The sequence below is a fragment of the Clupea harengus genome, chromosome 8 (assembly GCF_900700415.2).
Source record: "Clupea harengus chromosome 8, Ch_v2.0.2, whole genome shotgun sequence".
Classification (NCBI taxonomy): domain Eukaryota; kingdom Metazoa; phylum Chordata; class Actinopteri; order Clupeiformes; family Clupeidae; genus Clupea; species Clupea harengus.
The window spans coordinates 10,114,935-10,141,575 of record NC_045159.1 but is presented as its reverse complement, the minus strand read 5'-3'; the positions used below and the strand labels follow the sequence as shown (position 1 = coordinate 10,141,575).

General features: G+C 48.8%; 1 protein-coding gene across 1 annotated transcript in view; it reads right to left on the bottom strand.

The window, feature by feature from the left end:
* Window positions 1-2: 2 nt before the first annotated feature.
* The window catches only part of cux1a (cut-like homeobox 1a), a gene marked incomplete at its 3' end in the record, with an annotated part of 93,154 nt that continues 66,515 nt past the window's right edge, over window positions 3-26,641 (bottom strand). Inside the window, exons 9-26 of the mRNA XM_031571314.2 lie at window positions 22,206-22,254; window positions 21,804-21,908; window positions 21,026-21,208; window positions 20,496-20,554; window positions 18,681-18,729; window positions 18,305-18,401; window positions 16,442-17,167; window positions 13,322-13,402; window positions 11,329-11,430; window positions 10,690-10,818; window positions 9,828-10,210; window positions 8,937-9,266; window positions 8,345-8,504; window positions 6,025-6,177; window positions 3,677-3,985; window positions 2,683-2,871; window positions 753-1,011; window positions 3-372 (exon numbers count right to left, since the gene is read on the bottom strand). Coding sequence (XP_031427174.1) covers window positions 3-372; window positions 753-1,011; window positions 2,683-2,871; window positions 3,677-3,985; window positions 6,025-6,177; window positions 8,345-8,504; window positions 8,937-9,266; window positions 9,828-10,210; window positions 10,690-10,818; window positions 11,329-11,430; window positions 13,322-13,402; window positions 16,442-17,167; window positions 18,305-18,401; window positions 18,681-18,729; window positions 20,496-20,554; window positions 21,026-21,208; window positions 21,804-21,908; window positions 22,206-22,254 — 3,733 coding nt within the window. The remainder of the gene's footprint in view (window positions 373-752; window positions 1,012-2,682; window positions 2,872-3,676; window positions 3,986-6,024; window positions 6,178-8,344; window positions 8,505-8,936; window positions 9,267-9,827; window positions 10,211-10,689; window positions 10,819-11,328; window positions 11,431-13,321; window positions 13,403-16,441; window positions 17,168-18,304; window positions 18,402-18,680; window positions 18,730-20,495; window positions 20,555-21,025; window positions 21,209-21,803; window positions 21,909-22,205; window positions 22,255-26,641) is intronic.

The window sequence follows — 26,641 nt, the reverse complement described above, 5'->3', positions numbered from 1 at the left end:
TCCTTTGGGTTCTTGTCGGCGGTGGCGGTGGTGGAGGCGGCGACGGTGGCGGCGATGGCCCCGCCGAACAGACTCTCCATAGCGCTGGGCTTGGAGCCGTCGCTCGTCCCCGGCGCGGTGGCTCTGCCGTCCTCCGCGAGGTGGGCTTGGGAGTGGTGGTGGTGGTGGTGGTTGGGCTTGGGGCTGTTGGAGAGGCTCCTGCCCCGGTCGTCAGCTCCCACGCTCCCGCTGCCGCCTCCTCCTCCGCCGCCGCTGTCGGACTCGGTGCCGTCGCAGCTGCTCTCGCCCTCGGCCACCCGGGCCACCCGCGCCCCGCCTTCTCCTGCTGCCGCCTGTATCTCCTCGATGAACAGCTCGCGGCGGATACGGGACCTGTGAGGGATGAGGGACCAGAGGGTGACCACGGACGGAGAGGCAGAGGCACTCATGCATCTTTCACACAGCTGAGGCACAGACTGTTCCTTCTCTGCCAAAGGAGCAGCAATCACGAGAGCGTTTCCCAAAACCATCTATGGCCGTCACTAAATCATTTCGAACACTCACTCTTAGTCAATGTGGGTGCTGCACATAATGCACCCCACCATGGGACAGAAGGAATAGACTGCTATGATGAGTAGTATACTATGGATCCTTTGTGCTTCTGTACTGTTTGCCTTCATGTATACAATGCGGTGAACATACACAATACATATGTCAGACCATTTCAGAGAGGACATCACATGTTATCCACTCAGCTGCTGGGCTATCCTCACCTGTAGTTGTGGAACCAGTTGATGACGGTGCTGGTCTTGAGGTTGAGCTGGCTGGCCAGCTCCTCGATGGTTTTGGGCGAGGGGTAGGGCTTCTGCTGGTAGGCCCTCTTCAGCGCCTCCTTCTCCTCGGGGGCCAGGACCACACGCGCCTTCTTCAGATGCTGCTGGGGGCTGCAGGACTGCCCAAACTCCCCGGCCGACATGGCGCTGTCGCTCGGGACTGTCTCGCTCACCGAGCTGTGGCGCCGCTTCATGTAGGCTGCAGGGGTGCACACAAAACACACAGACAGACTTTACTTCAGTGTTAAAGCACTCGAGACATGCAAAACAGAGTTATATGTTAAGGAAACAGGCCAACATACTCAATCCACCTGATCTGCCACATCAGATTCAAAAGGTGTTGTAAGTTACACTGAGTTAGTTGCTGAGAGCCTAGGACCGGACAGTAATGTGAGTGGAAATGGGATTGCATGCTATTTTACAAGTAAAACTTTACTGTGAATATGGTTAACGCTCCATATTTTACTGAACATCAATTACATTGAATGTCCACCAGGGGGTGCTCTATTCAAACAAATGCTTCTGCTGCTGGTTTCCTCCAGACGAGGACACTCACATTATTCACGTTATGATTCACATTATACTAACAAACACCTCAATGGTTATAATTAAAATCTAATCAAAGATTGTGGACGATAATGACAATAATGATGGTGCTGAAGACGACGTTGTAGACGATGTTGTAATTCCTTTTGCAAAATATTGAAATTCCTATTATGTAATTGCAATAGGTCTGTGCCCTCACACACAATCACAACAGCGTGAGAGGAAATGACTTTCATCACCCTCAAAGGACATTCAAATGCCAGATAAATCAGTTTACTTTGCTCGCCAGTAAATGGCTTTGGGTCAATCATTACACACTGAAGCGGTGCTACTTGAATAAAGGTAAACTAAGAGTGTTTGCTAACTTATCTAAATAGCTCTTTGGCTACCAGAGGAAATTCCTTCAGCAGTGTGTTCTGACTGATGTGTGCTTTTGCTGTTCTGCGAGACTAGAGATAGAGCTCCTGTAGAGATGAAAGGGAAAAAGAGTGGCAACAGGAACTGGCGACTAGTGTGTGGCGAGACTAGGAGCCTGGACTTGGTTTCATCTGAAGACTGACGTGTATAGCAGGCATTTACACAAGGAGGCAAGGGAAGCACAAAGCAGGTTAGTTATGTCTTGATGAGACATCTCACAGGCAGTGATGCAGCAGAAATAATAATAATAAAAAAGTACACACCATACATACACAAACACACACACTCACATCAATACTCTCACACACACACACACACACACACACACACACACACACACACACACACACACACACACACACACACACACACAATGTTGGCGTTTTAAGGATATGGCCTGTGGACATATCCTCTTTTTGACTCTGTGCACGACGAAAAGGAGAAAGTGAGCGAGACAAAGAAAGAGAAAGCAAGAGAGAATGAAAGAGAAAGAGAGAGAGAAAGAAAGAGTAAGTGAGAGAGAAAGAGACACAGAGGCGAAAAGTACACCCTGTATCTCGAAAGAGAAACGGGCCGTCCCATTAACCACTCTGGCGGTGCGCTTGAGTGCCCGGCCACTGTGCACACACTGCACGCTCATGCGCTTAGTGAAAGGAGCCCGAGAGTGTCCCGCTTCTCCAATAAGCCCAAAGCTATTGTGTGCTTCATGTACAAATTCGCCGCACTTATGCAAAAAAAAAATGAGGGCGAGGGATTTGAGTCGAGCCACAACGCACCGTGGCGGAAAAAAACAAACGGTGTGTGTTTTTTTTTTTTTAAATGCACATACATTTGAGGTACATTTGAGATACTGTCTCGAGAGAGTGTGAGTGTGTGTGTGTGTGTGTGTGTGTGTGTGTGTGTGCACCTTTCTTCTCCATGCGCTTCATGTCCATGAGCTTCTCCACGTTGCGGGGGTCGCTGAGCCACAGCTGCATGCGGACGAACGGCTCGCGCCCCTTCAGGCTCAGCTTGTGCCACGGCTTGGGCCGCGCCAGCAGGTCCGACACCGAGCCCTGCGTCAAGCCCAGGATGCTCTCGCCAAACAGGCGCTGGCCTGCTCACACACACACACGCAGGCATTTCAGAAAGACGTCACACACACACACACGAAGAGAGAGAGAGATATATATATACACAATTAGATGGCATGCCTAATAGGCACAAAGGAACATTGAAATAAACGCTGTGGCGATGTCTCGTCTTTACTAAAGCAGTCTACAGAAAATGACTCAAGCGGAGTGAGGAATATCTTCCAAAGCGCCTCTGGCTGAGACGCTCAGCTGTAACAGTGTGAATGAAAAAAGCCAGCAGTGTTTGCTTAGAGCAATGTGGGGAAAAGAACAAAATGCTCCGTCTTCTGTGCTCAGCTCACCACCAAGGCCCCTCATCGCAATGTTAGTATGATACTTGTAACAATATCATTTTACTGTAATTAAAAATGTATTCTGTTCAACATGTACTATATTCTATGGTGCTAATATGTGCTATGATGAATGTTGTAATAAAATTAAGTGATATGATTGTCGATCGTGTCCATACCACAAAAGCAAACAATTGCTCGAGATCATGCGATAAAAGATCCATAATTGACTCTTGGGGAAATATGGGATACTGTATATTAAGCTCAAATCACTTCCCCTCCTAACCAATAAAATGGAGACACTCAATATCAAGAGTGTTAATGAATAAGATGTCTAATGGCAAAGAAAACTGGGAAAAAAGGGTCCATTTCAGTGACAAGGTTTCAAAGCCTAGACGAAACAAGGAAGATGTCATTATCATTTTGCAGTCATGTGACCGTGATCTGTGCATCAATTAAAAAACATTTTCAGCTCGACTTGACTGTGCTTCACACCCACCGAGGTTGTTGTCAGTGAGCACCTCCTTGACCTTCTTGGTGATGACGTACGTGTCCAGCTCGGGGGACATGGCCACCATCTCCTGGATGGTGAGGCCCGGCGGCCCGGGCAGAGGCAGAGGCATGGGCAGAGAGAGCGGCGTACCCGGCTGCGACTCCATGGCCTCGCCCTGCTCGGAGGCGGTGGTGGAGGAGGAGGTCGGGGCAGGAGGCGCCGCGGCGGGGTCCTGGCTCTTCACCGACTCCTCGGCCGAGCTGACCGGAGACTCTGGGGCGGGGCTACAGCTGGCCGAGGTCTTGGGGGTTATGTCTGTGGAGACGCAGAACAGAGAAGGTGTGCATTTTTTGAGTAAGTCTGTGTGTGTGTGTTAGTGTGTGTGTGTCTGTTTGGGTGTGTGATAATGATGTGTGTATATGTGTGTGTCTCTTAGACAGTAGAATGCGCTGGACATACATGGAGGTGTTGCTTGTGGCACTCACACTTTTCCATTTTACTTTTTACACATTCAGGAGAATCAACCTTCAGGTGAGCTACTCTCATTCTTTCTCTCTCTCTCTCTCTGTGTCTCTCTCTCTCTCTCTCTCTCTCTCTCTGTAAATGAGTTATTTAGACCTCCTCCAGCACAATGTTGATGACTGAAGATACCACAGACACACCAGTGCAACACATACCGAAGTGACTGTCCATATATAGGATTTTGTAAAGAAAAGTGAATCCATTCAAGAGGACATGGCTACACACTTGAGTAGATGAAAATGCAAAATAGCGATGTGTTATAATTATAGCTAATACAGAATATTCAGAGCTTGTTTTAATTAGCCTTGATGAGCACCCCGACAGCTATTTGACTTTGTTAACATTTCACCGTCACGTTCTCTCACTCTCTCTCTTTTTTTCTCTTCTCCCCTCTCTCTCTATCCCTCCCTCTTTCACTCTGGCTGGTTGTGATGGCCAAGTGAGCAACAAGAGCTGCCGTCACTTGTGATCATGTTCACATGGCGCTGGGAGGGGTGGGGAGAGGGCTGTGATGAGTGTGTGTGTGTGTGTGTGTGTGTGTGTGTGTGTGTGTGTGTGTGTGTGTGTGTGTGTGTGTGTGTGCAGTCAGATTGTATCTAGCTGTGCCTGCTCACTGGCTGGTGACATTGTGACTGGCGGCATGGAGCGGGAAGGCCTGGGGACGGCAGCCAACGACCAACCACTCACAGCCTCCTCTGTGTGTGTGTGTGTGTGTGTGTGTGTGTGTGTGTCTGTGTGTGTGTGTGTGTGCGTGTGTATCTGTGTGTGTGTCTATGTATGCTTCCCAGTGGCTGTTAGCTTGACAGTGCAGGTGGGGGGGATGGTAGCATCTGGACTCACAGCTGGTTTCTGCTGGCCATGTGCACAGAGCACAGAGACACACACACACACACACACACACACACACACACACACACTCTCACACACACACACATACACGAGCATACACACATGACACACACACACACACACCTCTTACTGTGAGCTACACGGACATCCAAACAGGCATGCCTGCAAACTAACACATACTGTGCATACACTTACATTATACATTCAAAATAAAATGTACCTTCATTTCAACATCAAAGTGGTTCAATCTCTGAATCTCACATTTGTAATTCTGGAATCTTACTGTAGATGCATATGAATGAGCTCTTTCATCACATAAATATTCACATACGTGTAAGAAGCCCTACACCGGGGAAACAAACAGCTCACACCTGAGACCCGGAGCCGGCCCAGAGCTGGCCCAGAGCTGGCCCAGAGTCTTTCCTAAATCCTCAGCTGTCTGAGGTCCATGCAGAGAGATTAAACATGGAGGAGTAGAGGTGAACTGGCTGCCCATGCTCCCCCCAGAATAGGGCCTGTGCTGCTGCCTGTGTGTGAGTGTGAGTGTGTGTGTGTGTGTGTGTGTGTGTGTGTGTGTGTGTGTGTGTGTATCTCTCTGTGTGTGTGTGTGTGTGTCATATGCACAGGGGCCTCAGAGGCTATGCTCACTCAGGAGAGAGGATCTACCGAGACAGATGAGATGGCAGGGAGCGCCCTTCACCTCTCTCTCTCGCTCTTACTCACACACACACACACACACACACACACACACACACACACACACACACACACACACACTCACAAGCCCATGCAGATATGCGAACACATACACACCCTGGAGGAGGGCCGACAATAGCGTCCTAATGAGGGTCAGGCAGGACATGGGTAGTGTGTATGTGTATGTACGTGTGTGTGTGTGTGTGTGTGTGTGTGTGTGTGTGTCTATGTTTTGTTTATTTTAAAGTGCAGGGTAAAGCTCAGAGGAAAAAGAGAGGAGGATCTACCTCCATAGTGGCTCCACACACACACACCCGCCGTCTCATGTCTGCTCTGTGCCGACAGCCCCGCGTCAACAACATCAGCATTGGCAGGAGGGCTCCTCTGCATTTCATGCGTCTCCAGTGTGACAGGGTGCTGACGCGTCCATCCACAGCCTTCTGAGGGCCATTCAATCAACACCAGAGCCACGCAAATAATCAACCAAACAGCGCACTTTTCAGCTAGCAATTTAAGTGCACTTTGAACAACCTTACTTGCAAAGACAAAATGTTTGTCAGTGTCTGTGTGTGTGTGTGTGTGTGTGTGTGAGAAAGAGAAAGATAGAGACAAAGAGAGTGAGAGAGATAGAGAGCGTGTGTGAGTGTGTCTGTGTATGTGTCTGTTTGTGTTTATTGTGAAAGGAAGAGAGCACTCTTGCGTATTTGTCCATGGAATTTCAGCTCCTATCAATACAGCATTCTAACAAGTGGCCCATTAAACAAATCAGAGGAACACCATGTCCTTTACAATCTCTCTCTCTCTCTCTCAGGATTAAGCAAACAGCCGTTTCTGCTGCACGCACTCTCAGACCCGTTTTAAAAGCCATCAGACCCCCCCCCCCCCCCCCCCATACTCTCCCACTCAGATCTCTAATCTATAGATCACTGGCTGATTTGGGATAAGAACAAGAGAGAGTATAATGTATATATCATGTGTCTGCCTGAAATATGTTTGTCTATTTGTCTGTTTGTGTGTGTGTGTGTGTGTGTGTGTGTGTGTGTGTGAAGGTGTTTGTATGGCCTGCGTATGTGTGGGTACATACAGCCATAATTTATCACAAGCTTGGCCCCACGGACAGGGTGCTGTTCCCATTCATCATCTGATTGGTCGATAATTTGCATATTAATCAGCGAATGGCACAAAGACACCCCCCTCCCCCACCCACCGACCCACACACACACACGTGTAGTATTGGGGGGAGAGGAGGGGGTTCTGTGTGTGTAACATAGAGAGCTCAGTAATTATAACACATCACATCTCTGTGCTGACACTGTAATTGATTACAACAGCTACAGAAACCCCAGGGACCAAGACACCCCCCGGAGAAAGAGTCTCCCCCTGCTCCCCCCCCCCCCTACTCAATACCCCCAAAGCCTTTCCTACACTCACCCCCACCCCTGAGCTCAACAGCAACCTCCTTCATAATGTCTGACAGCCTGTGCACGCACACACACACACACACACACACACACACACACACACACACACACACACACTCACATATGCATACACACATGCACACCCACCCACACACACACACAAACACACAACCCGCTTCTCAAAATCAGGTCAATGAAACCACAACCAATGTGAAAGCTGATGCATCTTGTCAGAGTGAGTGCTTATTTCAACCACAGACGTCCATACGAGAAAAAAAAAACTGTGAGAAAATAAATAAATAACATAAAGAAATAAAACATTGGCCGATGACAGGAGGAGGGAAAAACACACTTGGGCACATGTGACAAACGCACACACACTCACAAACATTCACTCACACAGACCTTGCAATCAATACGCATAGTCAGGAAACAAATAAAACTGAGTGGACACCAAATGCACATAGAGTCAAGAGCTGTGTGTGTGTGTGTGTGTGTGTGTGTGTGTATGTGCGTGTGTGTGAATGTCCTTCTCCCCCCCGCATCACCTCCTCGCTGCCTAGGCCTTCTGTCTTAATTAGCATCCCAAATTAGCAACTCACTCAGTCACCCTACATAACCCAGCTCCCAGCAATCCGGACATCAGGACGGGTGTATGTGTGTGTGTGTGTGTGTGCGTGTGTGTATGTGTGTGAGTGTATGTGTGTGTTTGTGTGGTGTCCTCCATCATAAAGAGATGAGTGAACAACAGTCCAGCACTACCTAGTGAAGCCTGAGTTTTTAGCTGCTGGTAAGGAGCGGCTTGACTTTGGAGTGATAATCAGATTGTGCATGAGTGTATAAAGCTATGCGTGCATTTTGCCCACAGTGTCTGAGTGTGTGTAAGTGACTGCACGTTTTTAATTTAAATTAACTTGTTTGAGTATGTGTTCTGTATGCATGTTGTCTAATTTATGCTATTGACTGTGCACACATACATATTATATACCTTCCTGTATGAGCGTGAGTGTGTATGAGTGTGAGTGTGTATGAGTGTGAGTATGTATGAGTACATAAGCGTGTGCATTTGTGTGTAATTTTGAGTGCATGCAAATGTGAGGGGAAGGTTAGTGTGTATGTATGTGTGTGTGTGTGTGTGTGTGTGTGTGTGTGTGTGTGTGTGTGTGTGTGTGTGCATTCTTCCTACCTTGTGTAGGCGCCTGTAGACACAGCAGACCCTGCCCCAGCCCAGTGTTGAGCCACAGCTGCATGCGGATGAAGGGCTCTCGGCCCTTCTGGGTAAGCTTACTCCATGGCTTCGGCCTAGACAGCATGTCACTCACACTCCCCTGAGACAGGCCAAGGACCTACACACACACACACACACACACACACACACACACACACACACACACACACACACACACACACACACACACACACACACACACACACACACACACACACACACACAACATGATGCATCTCTAGCTTTATTTGTATCCACATGTACACGATATATGATAGAAATCCTAGAAATCTCCATCCTTATGTAAGCGCAAAAGCTACCAATTGGTTTCTTGTGGCACATGCTTTTATGGTCAAAAGTACAACCAATTTCCCCAAATCTCATTCATAATAATAACGCCTGGTGTCATAGGAACAGAGTTGAAACATGCTTGGTTTGACAGGTGCATGGTCATGTATTGTCACAGAAGATGGCCGTCAGCATTCTGGTATATGTAGTAACTTTCCGCACGCTATGGGGACTGCGGTGCTCGAGGCGGGGAGACACCCACCTTCTCCCCAAACATGCGCTGGCAGATGCCGTTCTTGGCCAGGCGCTCCTTGACCTGCTGCGTGAGCTCCACGGTGTCCACCTCCTGGTGCAGGTAGAGCTCGTACTGCTCCGGGGTGAGGGGCGCCACGGGGGCCTTGGCCGGCTTGGGCAGCGCCAGCAGGGGCGAGGAGGAGGACGAGGGCAGCGGGCTGTTCTGGGGGGAGGTCTGCGCGTACGGCGAGTCGCCGCCGCCACCACCACCACCGCCACCGCCGCCGCCACCGGCCCAGTCCTTCCAGGGGTCCAGAGAGGACGGGGGCATGGCCACAGCAGGCAGGCGAGGGGGCTTCTGCAGTATGAAAGAGAGGTGGACAGAATGGGAGACAGAGACAGAAGAGCGAAGAGAAAGAGAGGAAGAAGAGAGACACAGGGAGGAAAAAGAGCGAAAAAGAGAGAGAATCAGAATTTTGCTTTGCTCCGTGCCATGTAATTGTATTTGTTGCATTAGGGATTTGCTATACTGTATGTCTATATTATTTGCTATACTGTATGTCTATATTATTGCTATACTGTATGTCTATATTATTTGCTATACTGTATGTCTATATTATTTGCTATACTGTATGTCTATATTATTTGCTATACTGTATGTCTATATTATTTGCTATACTGTATGTCTATATTATTGCTTTGGCAATGCAGAGTTATGCCACTAAAGCGGGTTTGAATTTGAATATGAGAGAGAGAGATTCTTTTTATTCAAGAGGAAGAAGAGAGCAGGTTTCTTTCACTGTGCAGTATCCCGGTGCAGTATATAATTCAGAAACTGCTCCATGACTACACGCACAGTGTGAGGCGTTAGAACACAGACAAAGGCAAACAGCGCTGCGTCTGCTGTGACCTCCTTCACCTCGTCTTGGTTGAACCCGTCGTCCGTCATCAGCAGAGCCCCGCCCCATCTGCGATCTGATTGGATGCTGCCCCAGTCCCTCCAGGAGGACAAGGAGGAGGAGGAGGTCCCTCCCAGGAGTGTGTCCGAGATGGGAGTGTCCTCTCCTTCCTTTTTCACCACCGGCGGGCAGGGGGGGTCCAGCAGAGGCGCCGGGGAGGGCGCAGGCTTCTTCAGGGAGAGAGCCATGGGCGAGTAGGACAGGGGGGATGTCAGCATCTTCGGCCCCAGCAGGGACAGCTCCGACTGGGGCAGGGAGGCTTTCAGGGAAGCCGCCTGGCTCTCCATGACGCAGCGCATGGCTTCGGCCGGGCCGCAGGAGGTGGCGGGCAGAGACGACTCTACTGTGGGAGAGAGAGGGTGGATCAAACAGAGCTCTCTCTCACACACACACACACACACTAAGGCAAATACAAAAAAACTCACTCAACTGTCAGGGTCTTTTATCAAGATTTTACTGTACATTAAATAATATATTGTGGCAAACATGTTCATTCAGTATTTGCTGTTATCCAAAGCACCTTACAGCACATGTAAGAAACACAGTATGTTTTATCATTATCTTTGCTCCCGCTGGGGAATCAAGCCCATATCCTGGTGTCATAAGCACCTCTATAAGATTATATCACTCTGTGTGTTTGTTCAGATGGTAACGGTTCTCATTTAAAATCCTCCCTTTCCCCGGCTGATTCTTAAGCCTCTCCCCATTGCTATGCTCCCTGTACTAAACAGCCATTAGTCTCTATGGATGCTGGGAGTCAATAGGTCATTTCTCTGGATGGGTACAGTAGGTGGTGGATCTAAGAACAACAGAGTTCCTCACCCAGGCTGAGAATGTGGGCATATTTTTGGGAGAAGCTTCCAAAGCCCCTGGGGTAAGCGGGAGGTGGCTCGCTCTCTCCCACGCCATCTGCAGCGGGTGGGGGCAGAGCAGTAGAGTAGGTGGGGTTAGCTGGGGTGACACCATCAGGAGGATGGGAGGGTTAACGTCATAGGGAGGCAGTAACACAGGTGGGTAAGTGTTATGCGTGATGTCCATTATAAACACACAGTCACAGGACAAACATCACACTTTTTTAAAAACTGTCCAAAACCATTAAATACAATTCTATGATGACATTTCTGTGCTCTGCATTTAATTTAACTAACCAGCTGTAAAGGACAACTGTGCTTCTGAAAAACCCCAACATTAAAAAAACAAGCACAAAAGCTAAAGTTATGCAAACATCATTGAGTTACATTTTAACCGACAAGTCACCGAAAATCCCTCATACAATCCCACAGTCCTGTCTCACATCCCTGTGTCTCTTGGCCAGCCCACTCTCATGGAAGAGTAGGTGGCTAGTGTTCTGGAAAGGGCTTCCTCCTCGTCTCATTGAACATACAGTGTGTCCCAATGGGGGATGGGGAGGGGGGAGGGGGGGGGTTGTCTGTGATAGGTCCCGTGTCCACAGGCCATTACCTGCTCTCTGCACCTGCAGCTCCCTCTTGGCCTGCTCCAGGATGGAGCGGATGGCCTCGTCCGAGCCTCCCTCCGGGGTGCGGATCCGCGTGGTGATGTTCCCTGAGGAGAGAGGGAGAGAGTGAGCGGGGAAAGAAGGGAAGGAGAGAGAGGGAGGGAGGGAGACAAGGGGGGGAAATAAATAAAGACAAGAAAAAGTGAACGAAAAACGACGTAAAATAGAGAAACAGAGTCAAAAGTCAAAGAGAAAGTAAAATAGAAGAAAACAAGAAAAAAAAGAGAGGACGGATAAAAGTGCAAGCCAGGAATGAACCACCAAGTGAACAAACAGGAATTGAACAAAGAAAGAAAGAAAGAAAGAAAGAAAGAAAGGAAAGAAAGAAAGTAAAGCCAGAGGAGAAGAAGAGGAGAAGAGGAGAGCGTTCTTGCTCAGGCTAGTGGTTGTGCTCCATGTTCCCGGTCCCTAGAGCAGTAACAGCAGAAGCTGACTAATGGGAATGACAGGGGCTTCAGAGGCTGCCACAAGTCCCCCAGCATCCCAACAGGTTGGGAGCCCACAACACCTTCAGCAGCTCACTCCTACGCACAAAAGAGACCAGCACAGCTCCCGACACACACACACACAAACACACACACAGAGTGATGCCAAGTCCCTCAACTCATGCCTTCAGTGAAACACAAACATCTGAGTTCTGCATCCCTGCTATACATATGGCACACACTGCACACCGCCACACACACACACACACACACACACACACACACACACACACACACACACACACACACACACACACACACACACACACACACACACACACACACACACACACACACACACACACACACACACACATCCCTACTGCCGCACGGTCCCTGCACAGACCCTCTTCTGACACCAGCAAAGGAAATGAGAGGATTTGGGGAATATGCCCCAGAGCCACAGAGATCTCATTTTGCGTTTCAGTGTTTGCGCAGGAGGCTCTGAGCCTGCCTGACCCTGGAGCAGGCGGCCTGGTGCTGTGTCTGGGCGTCCTGAGAGACGTTCTCTGCATTACGGCAAAGTAGATTAGCAAACAGTATTTTTTTTTAATTCCAAATATCGTCTTTAAATAGTATACGGAGTGTGTACTTTAGTTCTGTGGCTTCATTCTACATTCTCACATGCACCAACAACCTCACTGACCTCGCCAAAAGCTTTTGCCCCCCACACCTGTCCTATTTGTTTGTTTTGTTTTTAGATGTGCCCCCATTATCCTTGATCACTATGGTGAACAAGGGCAAAACAATATGACTCCTCACTAAAGGAAACAGCCCACCCCCACCCACACACACACCCAGTCCGTGTGGGCCAAGCCAGACCAGGCTGGCCGCGTTTGGTGGTGCAGACTTTTGCAGTGGGGAAGGTCAGGCTCACTGGGGTGTGAGGACAACAGCTGGGCCACCACCACCTCCCCCCACCCCACCCCAACCCACCGTACTGACCTGGAAGTAATCCCCAGAGCCCAGGGGAAACACGACCACCAGCAACACCAGTGGGTGGCGCACAGAGGACTAATACCAACACATACACACAGACACACAACACACACAAATTCTACACACATTCAAGGCCGCAAGTACACGGACACACAGATATATTAAAACACACACAGACACACACACACACACATACACACACACACACACAAAGGGGTACAAGGGTGGGCACAGAGACGCAAGTATAAGGACACGAATGGACGTTTACACAAGGACACTCATGCACACCAGCACAGACAAGTGGACAGACACAGAGACACGCACAGACACGCTCAATCTGATGCCATGCTGTTTGCCCTGACCTTGCCCCTTGTGTTTTCCCCCCATCAGACACCAGGCCAGAAGAGAACGGCTGAGCGGCTAACACAACATAGACACAAGCCAGCGGAGCGCTCCACCTGTTTTTTCGGAGAACGCGCTCGAACCAAAAAAAAATCAAACGCAGAGCACACACCTGGCCTCGAGGAGCCTTCGGAGCCGGTTCTTCGCTTCGGAACCTCCTGAAACACCCTGTTCAGGTTCTGGCCTGGGTTCTCTGTTGGAAAACAAGTGGCAACAGATAAACAGAGATCAGAGAGAAGCCTCCCTACGCTCAGTCAAAAGCATGAGGCAATGGAGTGGTGTGCCTGGATTTAGCATCGACCGAAATCTATTACCTACGGCCACCTTTTTAAGCATGATGCTAGCTCCCCAAGGTCACGGGGTCAAGTCCCGGAGCAGAAACTGTCATGCCAAATGCCACGGGTTTATCTCCCAGGGCAGAAACACGATGCCAAAAATATTAAGCTGAAAGGTAATGCCCTTGCTGTTCTGCGCTACCTTATGAATAATCTGTAAAATCCTCTGATAAAAATCAATGGCGTTCTACATCCGGAACATTAACACTTGTCTTCGTCACCTGACTACTTCTCTCCATAACGGTTCCATATTAAGCATGTTTTAAGATTCGATTTGGTTCGAAGCTTAATGAAAGGCAAAGAGTAATTCACTTAGTTATGGACTTTGAAGGACATTTAAGAGAACACTGCTCCTAAAAAGCACTTCTCCCCAATGTGACTGGGCTCAAATTGAATTGCACGGACAACTGGCATTTTGGGTCAAAGCTGCAGCTTCTGAAAAAGGACTTTCGTTTTTCTCTCTCTCTCTCTTTCTCTTTCTCTCTCTCTCTCTCTCTCTTCTCTCTCTCACACTCTCACACTCAAATGAGCAAACCATTGTCAAATGCTCTACAACACCCCCCCCCCCCCCCCCCCCCCTCCCCCAGAAGAAGTAAATCCTGCAACTGGGGTGTGACCAAGAGAGACCCATCTGTGTGTTCTTATTAGATAGCGGTTAATGTAATTAACCATGAATAGAGAGCCATCCGTGCATGTCAGCCCTTACCTGAGAAGGCCTTCCACTCTTCCCTGAGATGCTCAATAATGACTGACTGCGCTCATTAATCTGACCTCTCATCCTCTGCTGTGCATCTCTATGTGCCGAGGCGCGAGCATGTGTTTCTTTATGCCTGAACATGGCAGTTTCTCACGAGGGAACCGCAGGCAGACAGGTCCAGGGCAGCCTGCCAAACCAGCACCAGCTCCCTTGAAGCCGATCCAAACCAGCGGGCCCAACGGGGCGCCGTGCCACGCCACGCCAGGCGGCAGCGGCACACGCTCTCACACGCCCTCCGCCACGGCGACAACGTTCACACTAACGACAACGACAACAGCAACAAAAACCAAAACGAGACAAACAAGACATTGAGAAGAAAAAAAAAAGACAGTCACGCTGTGTGTGGATCCGAGTTATGGCGGCCTGTCACAGAGAAATACGTACATGTTTCTGACTTTTAAGAGCACACGCACACGACCGGCTCTTTTGTTGTCGTTTCTTTTAACCCGTCTTCTTCTCTTACGGCATCTGTTCACACACGCGCGGACATGACACGCCTCACACTTGATCGCCCTTCTCTTCCGCCGCCTGCCTACCCCTGTCAAGCCCTGACCTGCCTGCCTCTGCAATTATGATGAGCAGAACACAGACACAGACCCAAACCCACATATACACACAAACACACACAGAAACACACACGCACACACACACCTCGCTCAGTGTTGTTCTTTTGTTCTCACTGAAAACCGACACACCGGTGGAGGTGTGTGCTGCATATGCATGTGTGAGGGGCCCCCCCCTTCCCCAGCGCCCACCGCTCCCACAAGTGTTTCCTCCTCCTCCGCCGGTATCCCGTGAGCCCAGGGGAGCGGCCCACTTGTGCAACCCCATTACATTTCCTGAATAATTCATAACCGGAGCGCTTTCATTAGCTGCTGCTGAAGCAACTTGAGGGTATTCACTACTCACTGAGGGGAATGATTAATCAATAAAGCTAGCTTTGAAATGCGGCGCCTTGACCAGATCTGCAAACTCCGGAGGGGAGGCATCTACAACACGTCTGACAACATACCTGTCTTTGATCTCCCGACATAACCATTTCAACGCCTCAGTGTCTTTCGTTTGTTTTGGTTTTGTTGCAGTGCCTTTGTTCAGCTCTTAATGGTGTGTGGCTAAGGGAATTCCCTAAGACTGGAAGTTACTGTAAGCCAGTGTTCATTCCTCTCTATTGCTTATTATGGCGGTACTACTATGAAATCACAGTGTTACAAACTTTTCCTTTGGATCATCATCTGTCAACCTCTGGCAGGAGTACTAAGGGACCCCAAGGGCATGGTGCTATCTGGTGGCGTCCCTGACGGAGCTGAACTCCATCCTCGTAACCAGACAGCTTCTCCCGAGCTTCTGCGGTTCCTTTAAACTCGGAGACCTTTGATGTGTTAACATCCTCGGCGAGAACGTCCCTAGGCAAGCAAGACTTCATTAAATCCCCCCTTAAAACAACGCCAGTCTGTCATGTTAGGCTCGTATCATGTCTCGTCTCCTGTCCCTCCCGGTATCATGTCTCGTACTGTACCGCACACTCAACTCAGATAGGCATTACACACACACAACAGCAGAAATAAAACATGTAAAATCCTCCTTGGTGAGCTTGACCAAACATTTCCTCACATTCATCAGTGACTGCGCTCTGATCAATGCAATTTTAATGAGGTGCTTTCCCCCTCCCTCTCTCTTAACTCGCGGCTGATACAGATGAGGAAAGCTGTACCAACATGACAACCTCGCTGACAGACCAAGATGAATGTTCCCATCCCGGCTGAAGGAATCTTAATTGCTAATAATTAATGAGGACACCGGGGTCAATTCCATTCAAAGAGGCAATTAAAGGAGGACATGCCCGCAAATGATGACATGGCTGTCACAAAGTCAATCAGACCTACTCAGTAAGGTTAAGCAAAAAGGTGTGTGCTCGAGTCAGACGACTACAAAGGGGTGTGCTATTGGGGCCCCTTACTAGAATACGCAATCAGCTCAGACTCACTCATGCACATACCGCAACACATCAGTGTAGTTCTATGTGAGCAGATATTCAGTGGTGGGCATTGCCTCAGTGTTAGTGAAGGGGAGGAGGAGGAGGAGGAGGAGGTGGAGGAGGAGGAGTTGTTAGTACGGATGTGATGAAGATGCTGCTGCTCACCTCTCTGTCGACCCTGGATGCTGCGCAGTGCCAGGATGTTCTGCTCGTCGGACAGGAACTGCCTCATCTTGTAGAAGGGCTCCTTGCCGCGCACGGTCAGCTTGCTCCAGGGCTTGGGCCGGGCCAGGATCTCGCTGACCGAGCCCTGCGACAGGCCCAGCACGTAGTGGCCGAAGACGCGCTGGCCGATGTTGTGCTTGATGAGCTGCTCCTTCACCTGCCGCGCGATCTCCGCCGTGTCCATGTCCTCGCCCTCCGAGGCGCTGCCGGCGCCTTCCGAGCGGCTGGGCGAGGGCGCCGAGCCGTTGGCGGCGTCCGGGCTGGCGGCGGCCGGCTGGCTGGGCAGCGGGCTGGCCGAGAGGGCGTGGGCGTGCGGCCCCGAGAAGAGCAGCGACGAGTCCTGAAGCGCCTTGCTGTAGAAGCTGTGCATGAGCTGCCGTTGGAGCAGCGAGCTCAGCGCCACCTTGCCCGCCAGGGGGGCCAGTGGGCCCGCGCCCAGACCCTGCATGCCCGGGGGGAGGAGGTCAGAGAAGGGGTGCGTGCCGTTGGCGCTGAGCGAGGAGGCGGACTCGGAGGGGGTGCCGGCGCCCCGCGGGAGCATCAGGAGCTGGGAGGAAGGGGGAGGCGGCGAGCCACGCAGAGGGGAGGGGCTCGGGATGGGCGTGGCAGGAAGTCGCTGGTGAGCGTCCCCTGATGATGACTCTTTATCGCCACGCCCCGAAGACCCTGCAGACACACACACACACAGACACAGGGAGTCAAAATACTAATAATCTCACCAAATAAATGGCATCCAGGGTCTACAGGTATGAAGATATAAAAACACAAAATGCTGTCATATTGTGTAACAACCTTGAAATACATCTATCTATAGAAAAGGATTTAAAATATCTATTCGGCTATCCACTGCGTTTCAAAGACATAAACACAAATACGTGGCAGATAGAGTACCAGACCGTATAAAGTCAATGCAAATGAGCAAAATGTGGAAATGTTTTTTTTTAGATTTAAGGGTTCATGGGTTTGGGATTAGCCGATTTGAGTGGAAAATTCTGGAATGCAGACAAACAACATAAAGAGATTAACACATCAACCACAGTGAAAACGGTTAGGAGAGACAATGCACAGAGTAAGAGGGCAAACAGAAAACTGTGTTTGAAAATGCTGCCATGAATGAAAAAAGCGCGAGTCAAATTTAAAACACAAATGAAATGCCTGTTTTCCTGCGGATTCCAGAGGCACTTTATGGTGACATTTACGCCACACCCGAAGCATGCAAACACACACGCACGCATACACACACATACGCACACACACATACGCACACACACATACGCACACACACACATAAGCGCACACACACACACAAACTCCAAATGGAAAGGGCAGTGGTGGGGCTGAGAGAGGCTTAGTTAGCATATAGCCTTCTAAATCACCAACACCATCATCCTGCCCTCATGAAGCATTCTGTCTCACCACAAGGACTAACACACACACGCACACACACAGACACCCACAGACACACACACACACACACACACACACACACACAAAGATAATGATAATGGGTCTACCGACACATACACAGAATACTGGTATACAGATGAGGCAACTCACTCGAATTTCAGCCTGACACTGACAGTTGTCCACGTCTACGGACAAATCTCTAGCAAAAACCTCTCAATTTAGTCTCCCAGTTCCAGTGCCATGGCCATCACAACACAATTCCATAGTCACAAAAAGTCAAAAAGCCCTTCAGCTAATCACTCTCTCTCTCTCTGTAATGACAGACAATGTGCAGGAGCACTGAAGACTGCCAGACTGGGACTGGCCGGTGATGCTGCACAGATAGAGGGAACCCACCACTCAGGCTGCTGTTGGCCGACCGCTGCAAGTGATGGTCTGACTGCCCGCTCCCACACTTCTCCATCAGCAGCATCTCCAAGGGCTTATAGCCATCCTGAGGGAGGGGACAGAGAGAGAGCGAGAACAAATAGAGGGAGAGAGAAAGAAAGAAAGAAGAAAGAAAGAAAGGAGGAAAGAAAGCATAACTATTAAACAGTGAAAGTAAACATTAACCATTGCCCCATTTTCTTCTCCTGCACTCTCTCTACATGCACTGAGTTTTTGGGATGGTCTGGATCTCCCATGGTCTGGATGATTGCCCTCTCACCTCTCCCTTCACTAGCCCCCTGTCTGTGGCTCGGGAACAGCCCCTAGCCGGTCCTCTGAGCCTTACCGGTGCTGTGGACCTCTCTGTTGTGCTCAGCTCCATGGACTTGAAGATGCTGTGGAGAAGAGGGAAAAGAGAGTGGCATTACTCCTCTGATACACCAGAGTCTGTCAGACCATCCCATGAGACTCCCATCCTAAAGGAGTCCGCACAGGGAGGTGGTGAGTGATGTGTGGGGAAGGGCCGCTGGATATGTGACGAGACAAGTGTTTGTTCACGGAGGATGGACGACGAGGCAGTGGGAAGTGTGGATTTGCAGTTTGCAGCATCTCTTGTAGGGTTTGAGGGTGATATGGGCTTCTTACTTGGGATGAATGACCTGTGTCAATTCAGGTGTGTGTGTGTGTGTGGGGGGGGGGGGTGGTTGAGTGTTCTTCTTAATTCAGCTTGAAGACAATTTTGAGAATTCTAAAGGATAAAGCTGCGGTGAGTCAAACACCCGAAGAACGAGACACATTATATCACTAAAACGTGACGTGGAAATTCTTGGAGGAGGAGGAATCTTCAGGGCTAAATCTAATGGAATGTGTCACCACAGAACAACTGCCTATTAATATAAACGCTATGCACCATTTCTCTTTCTATGGCTGGTGCACCACTTATCCCTGACAAAAAACTCCATTAAGCACTATTGGCTTTATAGAATCAGGTTCGGCATATCATCGCCCAAATCGAGTTATGGAATTCGCGTCTAGACATCCTCCACAAATCCTGTGGACCCCATTGAGATCTTTCGACACTAGCCACAAATAGATCAGCCAAAACCAGCAAATTAGTTTATCACTCGTTAACCTCGTTAGCCCCCTCATTACTAGCCTGGCCCAAGATGAGACAGAACGCCCCGCAGACGTCTGCGGTTGGAGCAGCTCGGCGATCTGCTTCGCTCAACAACGGCATCCCCAAACACGCGGACTTCCCCCAAAGGACCAAGATAAAACAAGCAATACTTTTTAAGAAAACTTTTAAACTGAGAAGAAAAACCAAATACACATCTGCTTTGCAAGCTAAACCTGATAAAGGCCATAAGCATGTTTGAAATCTATTGGAAAACAGTTTAAGTTACAAGTTTTTTTTAACAAGGAAAAGTAGCCCAAACTCGTACGTATGTGGCTGTATAAGAAATAAAACGATGCACAATTCAAACACAACCACACTGAACAACAAATGCCAAAGAATAAGAACACAATTGAGAGACATCATGAATGCCCGACGTCTACCACAAACGTTTTTTTTTTCCCCCCGGTTCCTACCTCAAAACAGCGACTCTAGCTGGTCTTATCAAACGCCCGGCTCCTGATCAACGGTGCTAACCGTCTGCTGAGGAGAGCGACAAAGGCAAGGGCTGGGGCTGAGAGGACAGCTCCCAATGAGAAGCACCGGACAAACGAACACACACACACACACACACACACACACACACTCAGCGCCATGCCCAGCCTACGGGGCAGTCAGGCCTCGGCGGTGAAGAGGAAGGGAAAGGTTACCTGTATTCTAAGGGATTTGGCAGCAGGCCAGGGATGCAAATGCAAACTGGGGAACATTTCACCCAGCGCAGAAAGCAGGCCATCCCATGGTAACCTTGAGTGTGTGTGTGTGTGTGTGTGTGTGTGTGTGTGTGTGTGTGTGTGTGTGTGTGTGTGTGTGTGTGTGAAATAGAGAGAGAGTAATAGTAGTTTGTGTGTGAGAGAGGGAGAGGGGAGAGAGAGTGTGTGTGTGTGTGTGTGTGTGTGTATGTGTGTGTATACTCAAGTGTGTGAGAGTATACGCTCATTTATAATGTTGTCGATAGAAAGTTGTGTTTCATCACAAATGTAGCCATACCTCAGCTCCTTCTTGACCTCATCATAGTCTGACTGCTCCTGCAACTTCTTTTCCAGTTGCTGTGCATTAAAAACACACACCCCATGAGTCAACAACCCACGGAAACAAACATACAGCACACATACAGTCATTCTATCGTAAGCTATCGTGACAGAATGAAAGAGGTCACAAAAAAGACAAAGTGTGCACGTGTGTGAGCAAGTGAGTGAGTGAGTGAGTCATAAAGATATAGATAGAGAAAGAGAGTGTGTGTGGTGTGAGAGCGGGCATGTGTGTGTGTTAGACAGAGAATGTGTGTCAGAGAAAGAGAATATGTGAGTGTGAGAATGAGAGACTTAGAAGGAGAAAAAGAGAGAGAGACAGTGTGTGTGCATAAATGAGCGAGTTTGAGTCTGTGTGTATGTGGGTGTGAGTGTTTGTGTGTGTGTGTGTGTGTGTGTGTGTGTGTGTGTGTGTGTGTGTGTGTGTGTGTGTGAGAATGAGAGTCAGAGAGAGAGAGTGTGTGTATGTGTGTGTGTATAAATGCTGACCTTGAGTGTGGAGTCCCTGCTGGAGAGCTGGTGCTGCAGCTGGCTGATGTGTGTGCTGGAGCTCTCACTGAGCTGGGTGAGGCTGGCTTGCAGCCGCTGCACGTCTTCCTCCAGACGCTGCACCTCGCGGTCCCGCACACACACCTCCGCCTCCAGACTGCTGCACGACAAGGCCTCCAAAGCCTGTACACACACACACACACACACACACACACACACACACACAGATGTATACACATACATGCAAACAAACATACAAAAATACACACGCACACAAGACAAAGAAATTGAGTCCTCAAGAGAGATACCTGAAGAACTAAGACATTCATACACAGAAAATAAAGACACATGGTATTTAACCCCCCCCCCCACACACACACACACACACACACTTGCATAGTGCATCTAGTGACATTAAATCAGTGTCTCTCCTATAAACGACTATGTGGAGATGAGGTATTCTCACACACACACACAGACACACACATAGACCCATACACACACACTATGTGGAGATGAGGTATTCTCCACAAAGGCTCTGCTGGTTCCAGAGTCAAGGGGAAAGTATGCTGGGCCATAACTCACTCATAACTCAGTCTGGTCTGCTGGGCTGCAGGAGGGAGCCAGACACACCGCCCATGCTGACGTCCGCACTCACCTGCGCATCACCTCCACTCAAACACACTACATTTGCTCCACGCTGTGTGTGTGTGTGTGTGTGTGTGTGTGTGTGTGTGTGTGTGTGTGTGTGTGTGTGTGTGCGTGAGAGAGACTCTACCGTGTCTGGGGCCTTGTGTGTCTGTGGGGAGAGGTGAGGGCTCTTGCTGGTGGAGGCAAGCTGCTCCTTCAGGCTCTCTATGTCTCTCTCGGCCGACTCTGCTCTCTGAGGTAGGAGAAAGAAAAACACACACACACACACACACACACACACACACACACACACACACACACACACACACACACACACACACACACACACACACACACACACACACAGTCAGTCTAAGTCAGATGAGCTTGACTTACATTATCAAATACTTTTATGTATAAAATACGAAATATAAATACAGTTCATTATCACAATCCTAATTTCATATATAATCTACCCATTACTTTTGAGATAAATTAAATCCAGAACATTAGAGACTGGTTGTCTACAGTCCTGGACTGATCAACTGACCTGATTAGCTTCCTCTAGGTCAGACATCACCGCTTCCATCTTGTTGGCCCTGAGGAGAAAAGCACGACACGGTCAGCTCTGGTGACAGCGTCCATTTCAAACACTGCCCACCAAATCTCCACAGGCCTCCCGCAGATTTAAACCCCACATCTGGTGACCAGAGCTGTGGCCCCAGATGATTACCAATATGTATTGTGTGTGTGTGTGTATATGTGTGTGTGTGTGTGTGTGTGTGTGTGTGTGTGTGTGTGTGTGTGTGTGTGTGTGTGCGTGCATATTGCCACTCCAGATCAACTCCCACGCCCCCATTAGAGCCCTCTCCGTGTTCTGGTAATCCTTCTCTCTGTGCAGGACGGTGGGGGTTTATGGACCAGGGAGAGCTGGGGGAGAGGGGCAGTGGTGGGGGGGTGTATGGGGGGGGGGGCAGGGGAGTGGGTATAGCCAATGGGGAAAGCCAGTGCCACATGTTCCCAGCCAAGAGTAAAACAGAGGGATTACACTGATACAGCCTTTAGACTCCTGTCGTAATGCACACTAATCTCATATAATGTTCGCAATTCCGCAAAGTTAGCGCTCAGCCCCGTCCAGTGACAGCCGGGAGCTTGGGTGTTTAACCACAACTGGGACGCTTTTTTTTTTTTTTCTCTTTTCTGTTTAACAAAAGATGTCCATGTCCCAATGACCCCTCAGTGACTGATGCACCACTCTGGGCTTCAGAGAGGAGCAGGAGCCCCTGGAATACCCCTGCACTACCCCTGGACTGCCCAGCCTCCTGGCCTCACCCCCTGTCTGCTGGGACTCTGGCTCTCTCACACACTCTGAGACCTTCTGACCCCCTGGGCAGTATCCCTGTGGCCTGATTCCCCATGTTTCCATACAGCACTATCTGGCCTGCCACTGTATTACATGATGAGCCCCCGTGTCCTATGCTTTCACTTGTCCCAAAGTTGCCTGCCATACACATCGAGCCGCTGTGAGATTGCACCGCTGATGTTTTGCAACACCGAAAAAAAAAACACAACTGGTCACAGGACACAAGATCATATATTACTGTATTATAATCTCTAAGGAATATATTAAAATATTGCACTATAAAATCGTGGTTATAATAATATCATGATGTGTTATATTGAATATAATTTGAATATAATGGCCAAATAAACCAGCACAAAGCCATTTCAATAATTGTGATGACAGCGCTGTCTGCGTTGCTCCACGAAGCACTGGGCAGTGTGTCATGTCATGGGCCATAAGCCTCTTTCTGTGTTTAAAAGCAGTGCTCAAACGGAAATGCCTCTAAAAGCACACTACCACAGACCACACAGAGAGCATTAGGACATTTCAAAATGCAGTCTGTCTGTGCTTTTCTTTCCGTTTGTTTGTGTGTGTGTGTGTGTGTGTGTGTGTGTGTGTGTGTGTGTGTTCACCTTGCGTTTCCGACTGGAGCTCATACACTCATACACACATTCAGAGAGGCACACACACACACACACACACACACACACACACACACACACACCCTCTCACGTTATATTACTCCCATGCAGTGATGTGTTAAACGCTCTGCTGATTCATTTAATGGGAGCATGTAATTTGAATTTTGCTCATTTGAGATGCTGAATAGTCTTCATTGGGCTTTTGTGTTGAATCTAGTGATGCAGTACACAGGGGTGCTATTGATTCTACTCATTTTTTAATTTGCCACAGCGACGCTGAAAGACACCGCTTCCACTTTGTGAAATAGAAGATACTTCCCTGCTCCGATTTCACGGCAAACACGATACTGTGATTCAAACCCCCAAATTAGGAGAGGTGAATGACAAGAATAATGTGCCTCGGGGAGCCGGGATACCAGATAACCTGCCCTCAATGACATTATCCCGGGGATACGCAGAGCTATTGGTAAACACTTTACAGGTGCAGATGCCTCTGATTTAGTGTAGCATAAGTGCTTTGTGCCTTTGACCTAATATGTGCACAGATATGCAGATGTCTCTTTGAGGACAACGGGCCTAAGCTGTCCTAAATTGGATGACAGTGCCATTATACCAACTGTGTTCTATATACCGATATTTAAGCGGAATAGCTTTGAATATGACGGTTCAATCAAGGTCCATGCCCATCACTATTAAACACCGTTGGGGTGGTCAGGGATTTGCGCATTAGGGATGATGCGGCAAAGGGGATCAGTGGGGTTTGTAATGCCTTAACGGAGTGTGATCTCTGCTCGTGGCTAAATGCCACACACACGCACAAACACACACAGACACACGGCACACACACACACACATATATATATACACACGGAAGGGCGCCATCACTCCAGCAACAACAAAGTGTGATCTAAAGCAAGAAAATGCGAGGCCACTGTTTGTGGTGAGGCCTGGCAAAAGTGAGCTGCTTCTGCTGACAAATCAAATGAAAAGGGTGTGTGAAATGGGTAAGTGTTCACCCCTATGGAGGCCGATGTAGGTGACAGCATCAGTCTCGATACTGTAAGAAATATTTTATGCATGAGTGTGTGTATGTTTGTGTGTGTGTTTGTGAGAGATAATATGTTTTTGTGTCTTGTGTGTGTGTGTGTGTGTGTGTGTACGGATGCATGTGTGCATGCAATCCTAGTGTGGTGAACTCCACCTGACCTTCTCCATTTGCCTGCACTGATTTCTGTGTGTCTTAACGCGGCTCGCCTGTGCAAACACACCAAGTGATGAAATCCTCACAGCGGGATCAGAGGGTGGAGCTGTGCCTGAAATCCCCACAATCCCCTTCTTCCTGTGCACTTCCTGACTGGAGACTTTTTGCCTCAGAGAGATGGGGCAGCACGGCAAGCAGCGTTACAAAACCCACCACAGCTGCCGCATAGTGCTGCATAGTACCATACCAGGACCCACTCCACTCCCACCCATCAGTGCCCTCACATACCATGTCTGGCTAAAGGCTTCAAAACACAATAAGAAGACGGTTTTGTAGTGAACACGAGTAGTGTGTGTGTGTGTGATTTGTTTATGTCTCCTTGCACGCACACAAACACGTACACACATACATGTGGTATTGGTTTGTTGATGATGAAGGTGCGACCTTTTGCGGTTTGACCTTTTCTGTTTGTTGTTGCCGAGGGATATGCAAGCTTGACCCACCATCAGACACATTGGCCATGAGAGATGGGTCACACAGACGTACACCGGCACTAATCTCTTTTTCCATCCATTCTTCCACTCACACGTTCGCTCACTGCACCCCCCCCCCCCCTCCAACCCCCTTGCTCCTTCTTCCTATGCATATGCCCCAGGGTCTGACTGACATTTAGCCGATTAGGTTTTTCATTTCATTATATGCGATGAGACTTCAAGCTTTTCTCTACTCACATATTCAGAGTTACTTAACATTTCCAAAGCTAAATTGGGTCTCGCTTGCTGTTGAGTGGTGCCAGTTTGAGTTTAAGTGTGTGTTTGTACGTGAGTCTTGGTGTGTGTGTGTTTCTGAATGTATGTATCAATATGTCTGTGTGTGTGTGTGTGTGTGTGTGTGTGTGTGTATGTGTGAGAGTGATGTGTGACTGCGCTAGTCTTGAACGGTTGCTAAACAATGTAACTTTATATGTGTTAATTACATTGCAATTCTAGTGGTACACAGATCCTCTTATATTCTTAATTATATTGTTATTCTTACCAACACTAGTGAAAACCTGTGAGACTGTCTACTGCAATAAGCAGACAGAGGTAGATACAGTTGTCCAATCTTCTGTCCAGCTAAATGAAACGATCTAAAATAAAACAACCAAAAGTGCAGCAGAGAGGCTGTCAAACAGAATCTGTTGGAGTGTGTGTGTGTATATGTGTGTGTGTCTAGGCCTGGCATTTATATCTTGCTGAATAAAGTAACTGACGGAATTGCACTGCCATCGGCTGTGGCTGCTCATTTGACAGCAGGGCACACACACACATGCGCGCACGGACGGATAGACACACACACACACACACACACACACACACACACACACACTCACTCGCACACACACACACAATTTAACCACAGCATGTGATGCACTGAGCCCATGGGGGCTGTCATGTCATAAGAGTCTGACATTATTGATGTGTACAGGCCTGGCATGGCAAGGCCTTGTCTATACCAGTACCATGGCAATCACACACACACACACACACACACACACACACACACACACACACACACACACACACACACACACACTCAGTCCTCTCTATGTCAGAGTCAGAGTCCTCACAGAGACTCAGAGTCCTCTCTATGCAAGATCTCCAGCTTTGCCTGCTTGCCTGTACACTTTAAAGAGACAGACAATTGTCCCACACTCAAAACAACTACCCATTTTCTGTCTCTCCCTGTCCCGTCTCCCCCTTTTTCTCTCACTCTCTCTCAAACACACTGTTTACATTCAACATTTAACTGAGACACCA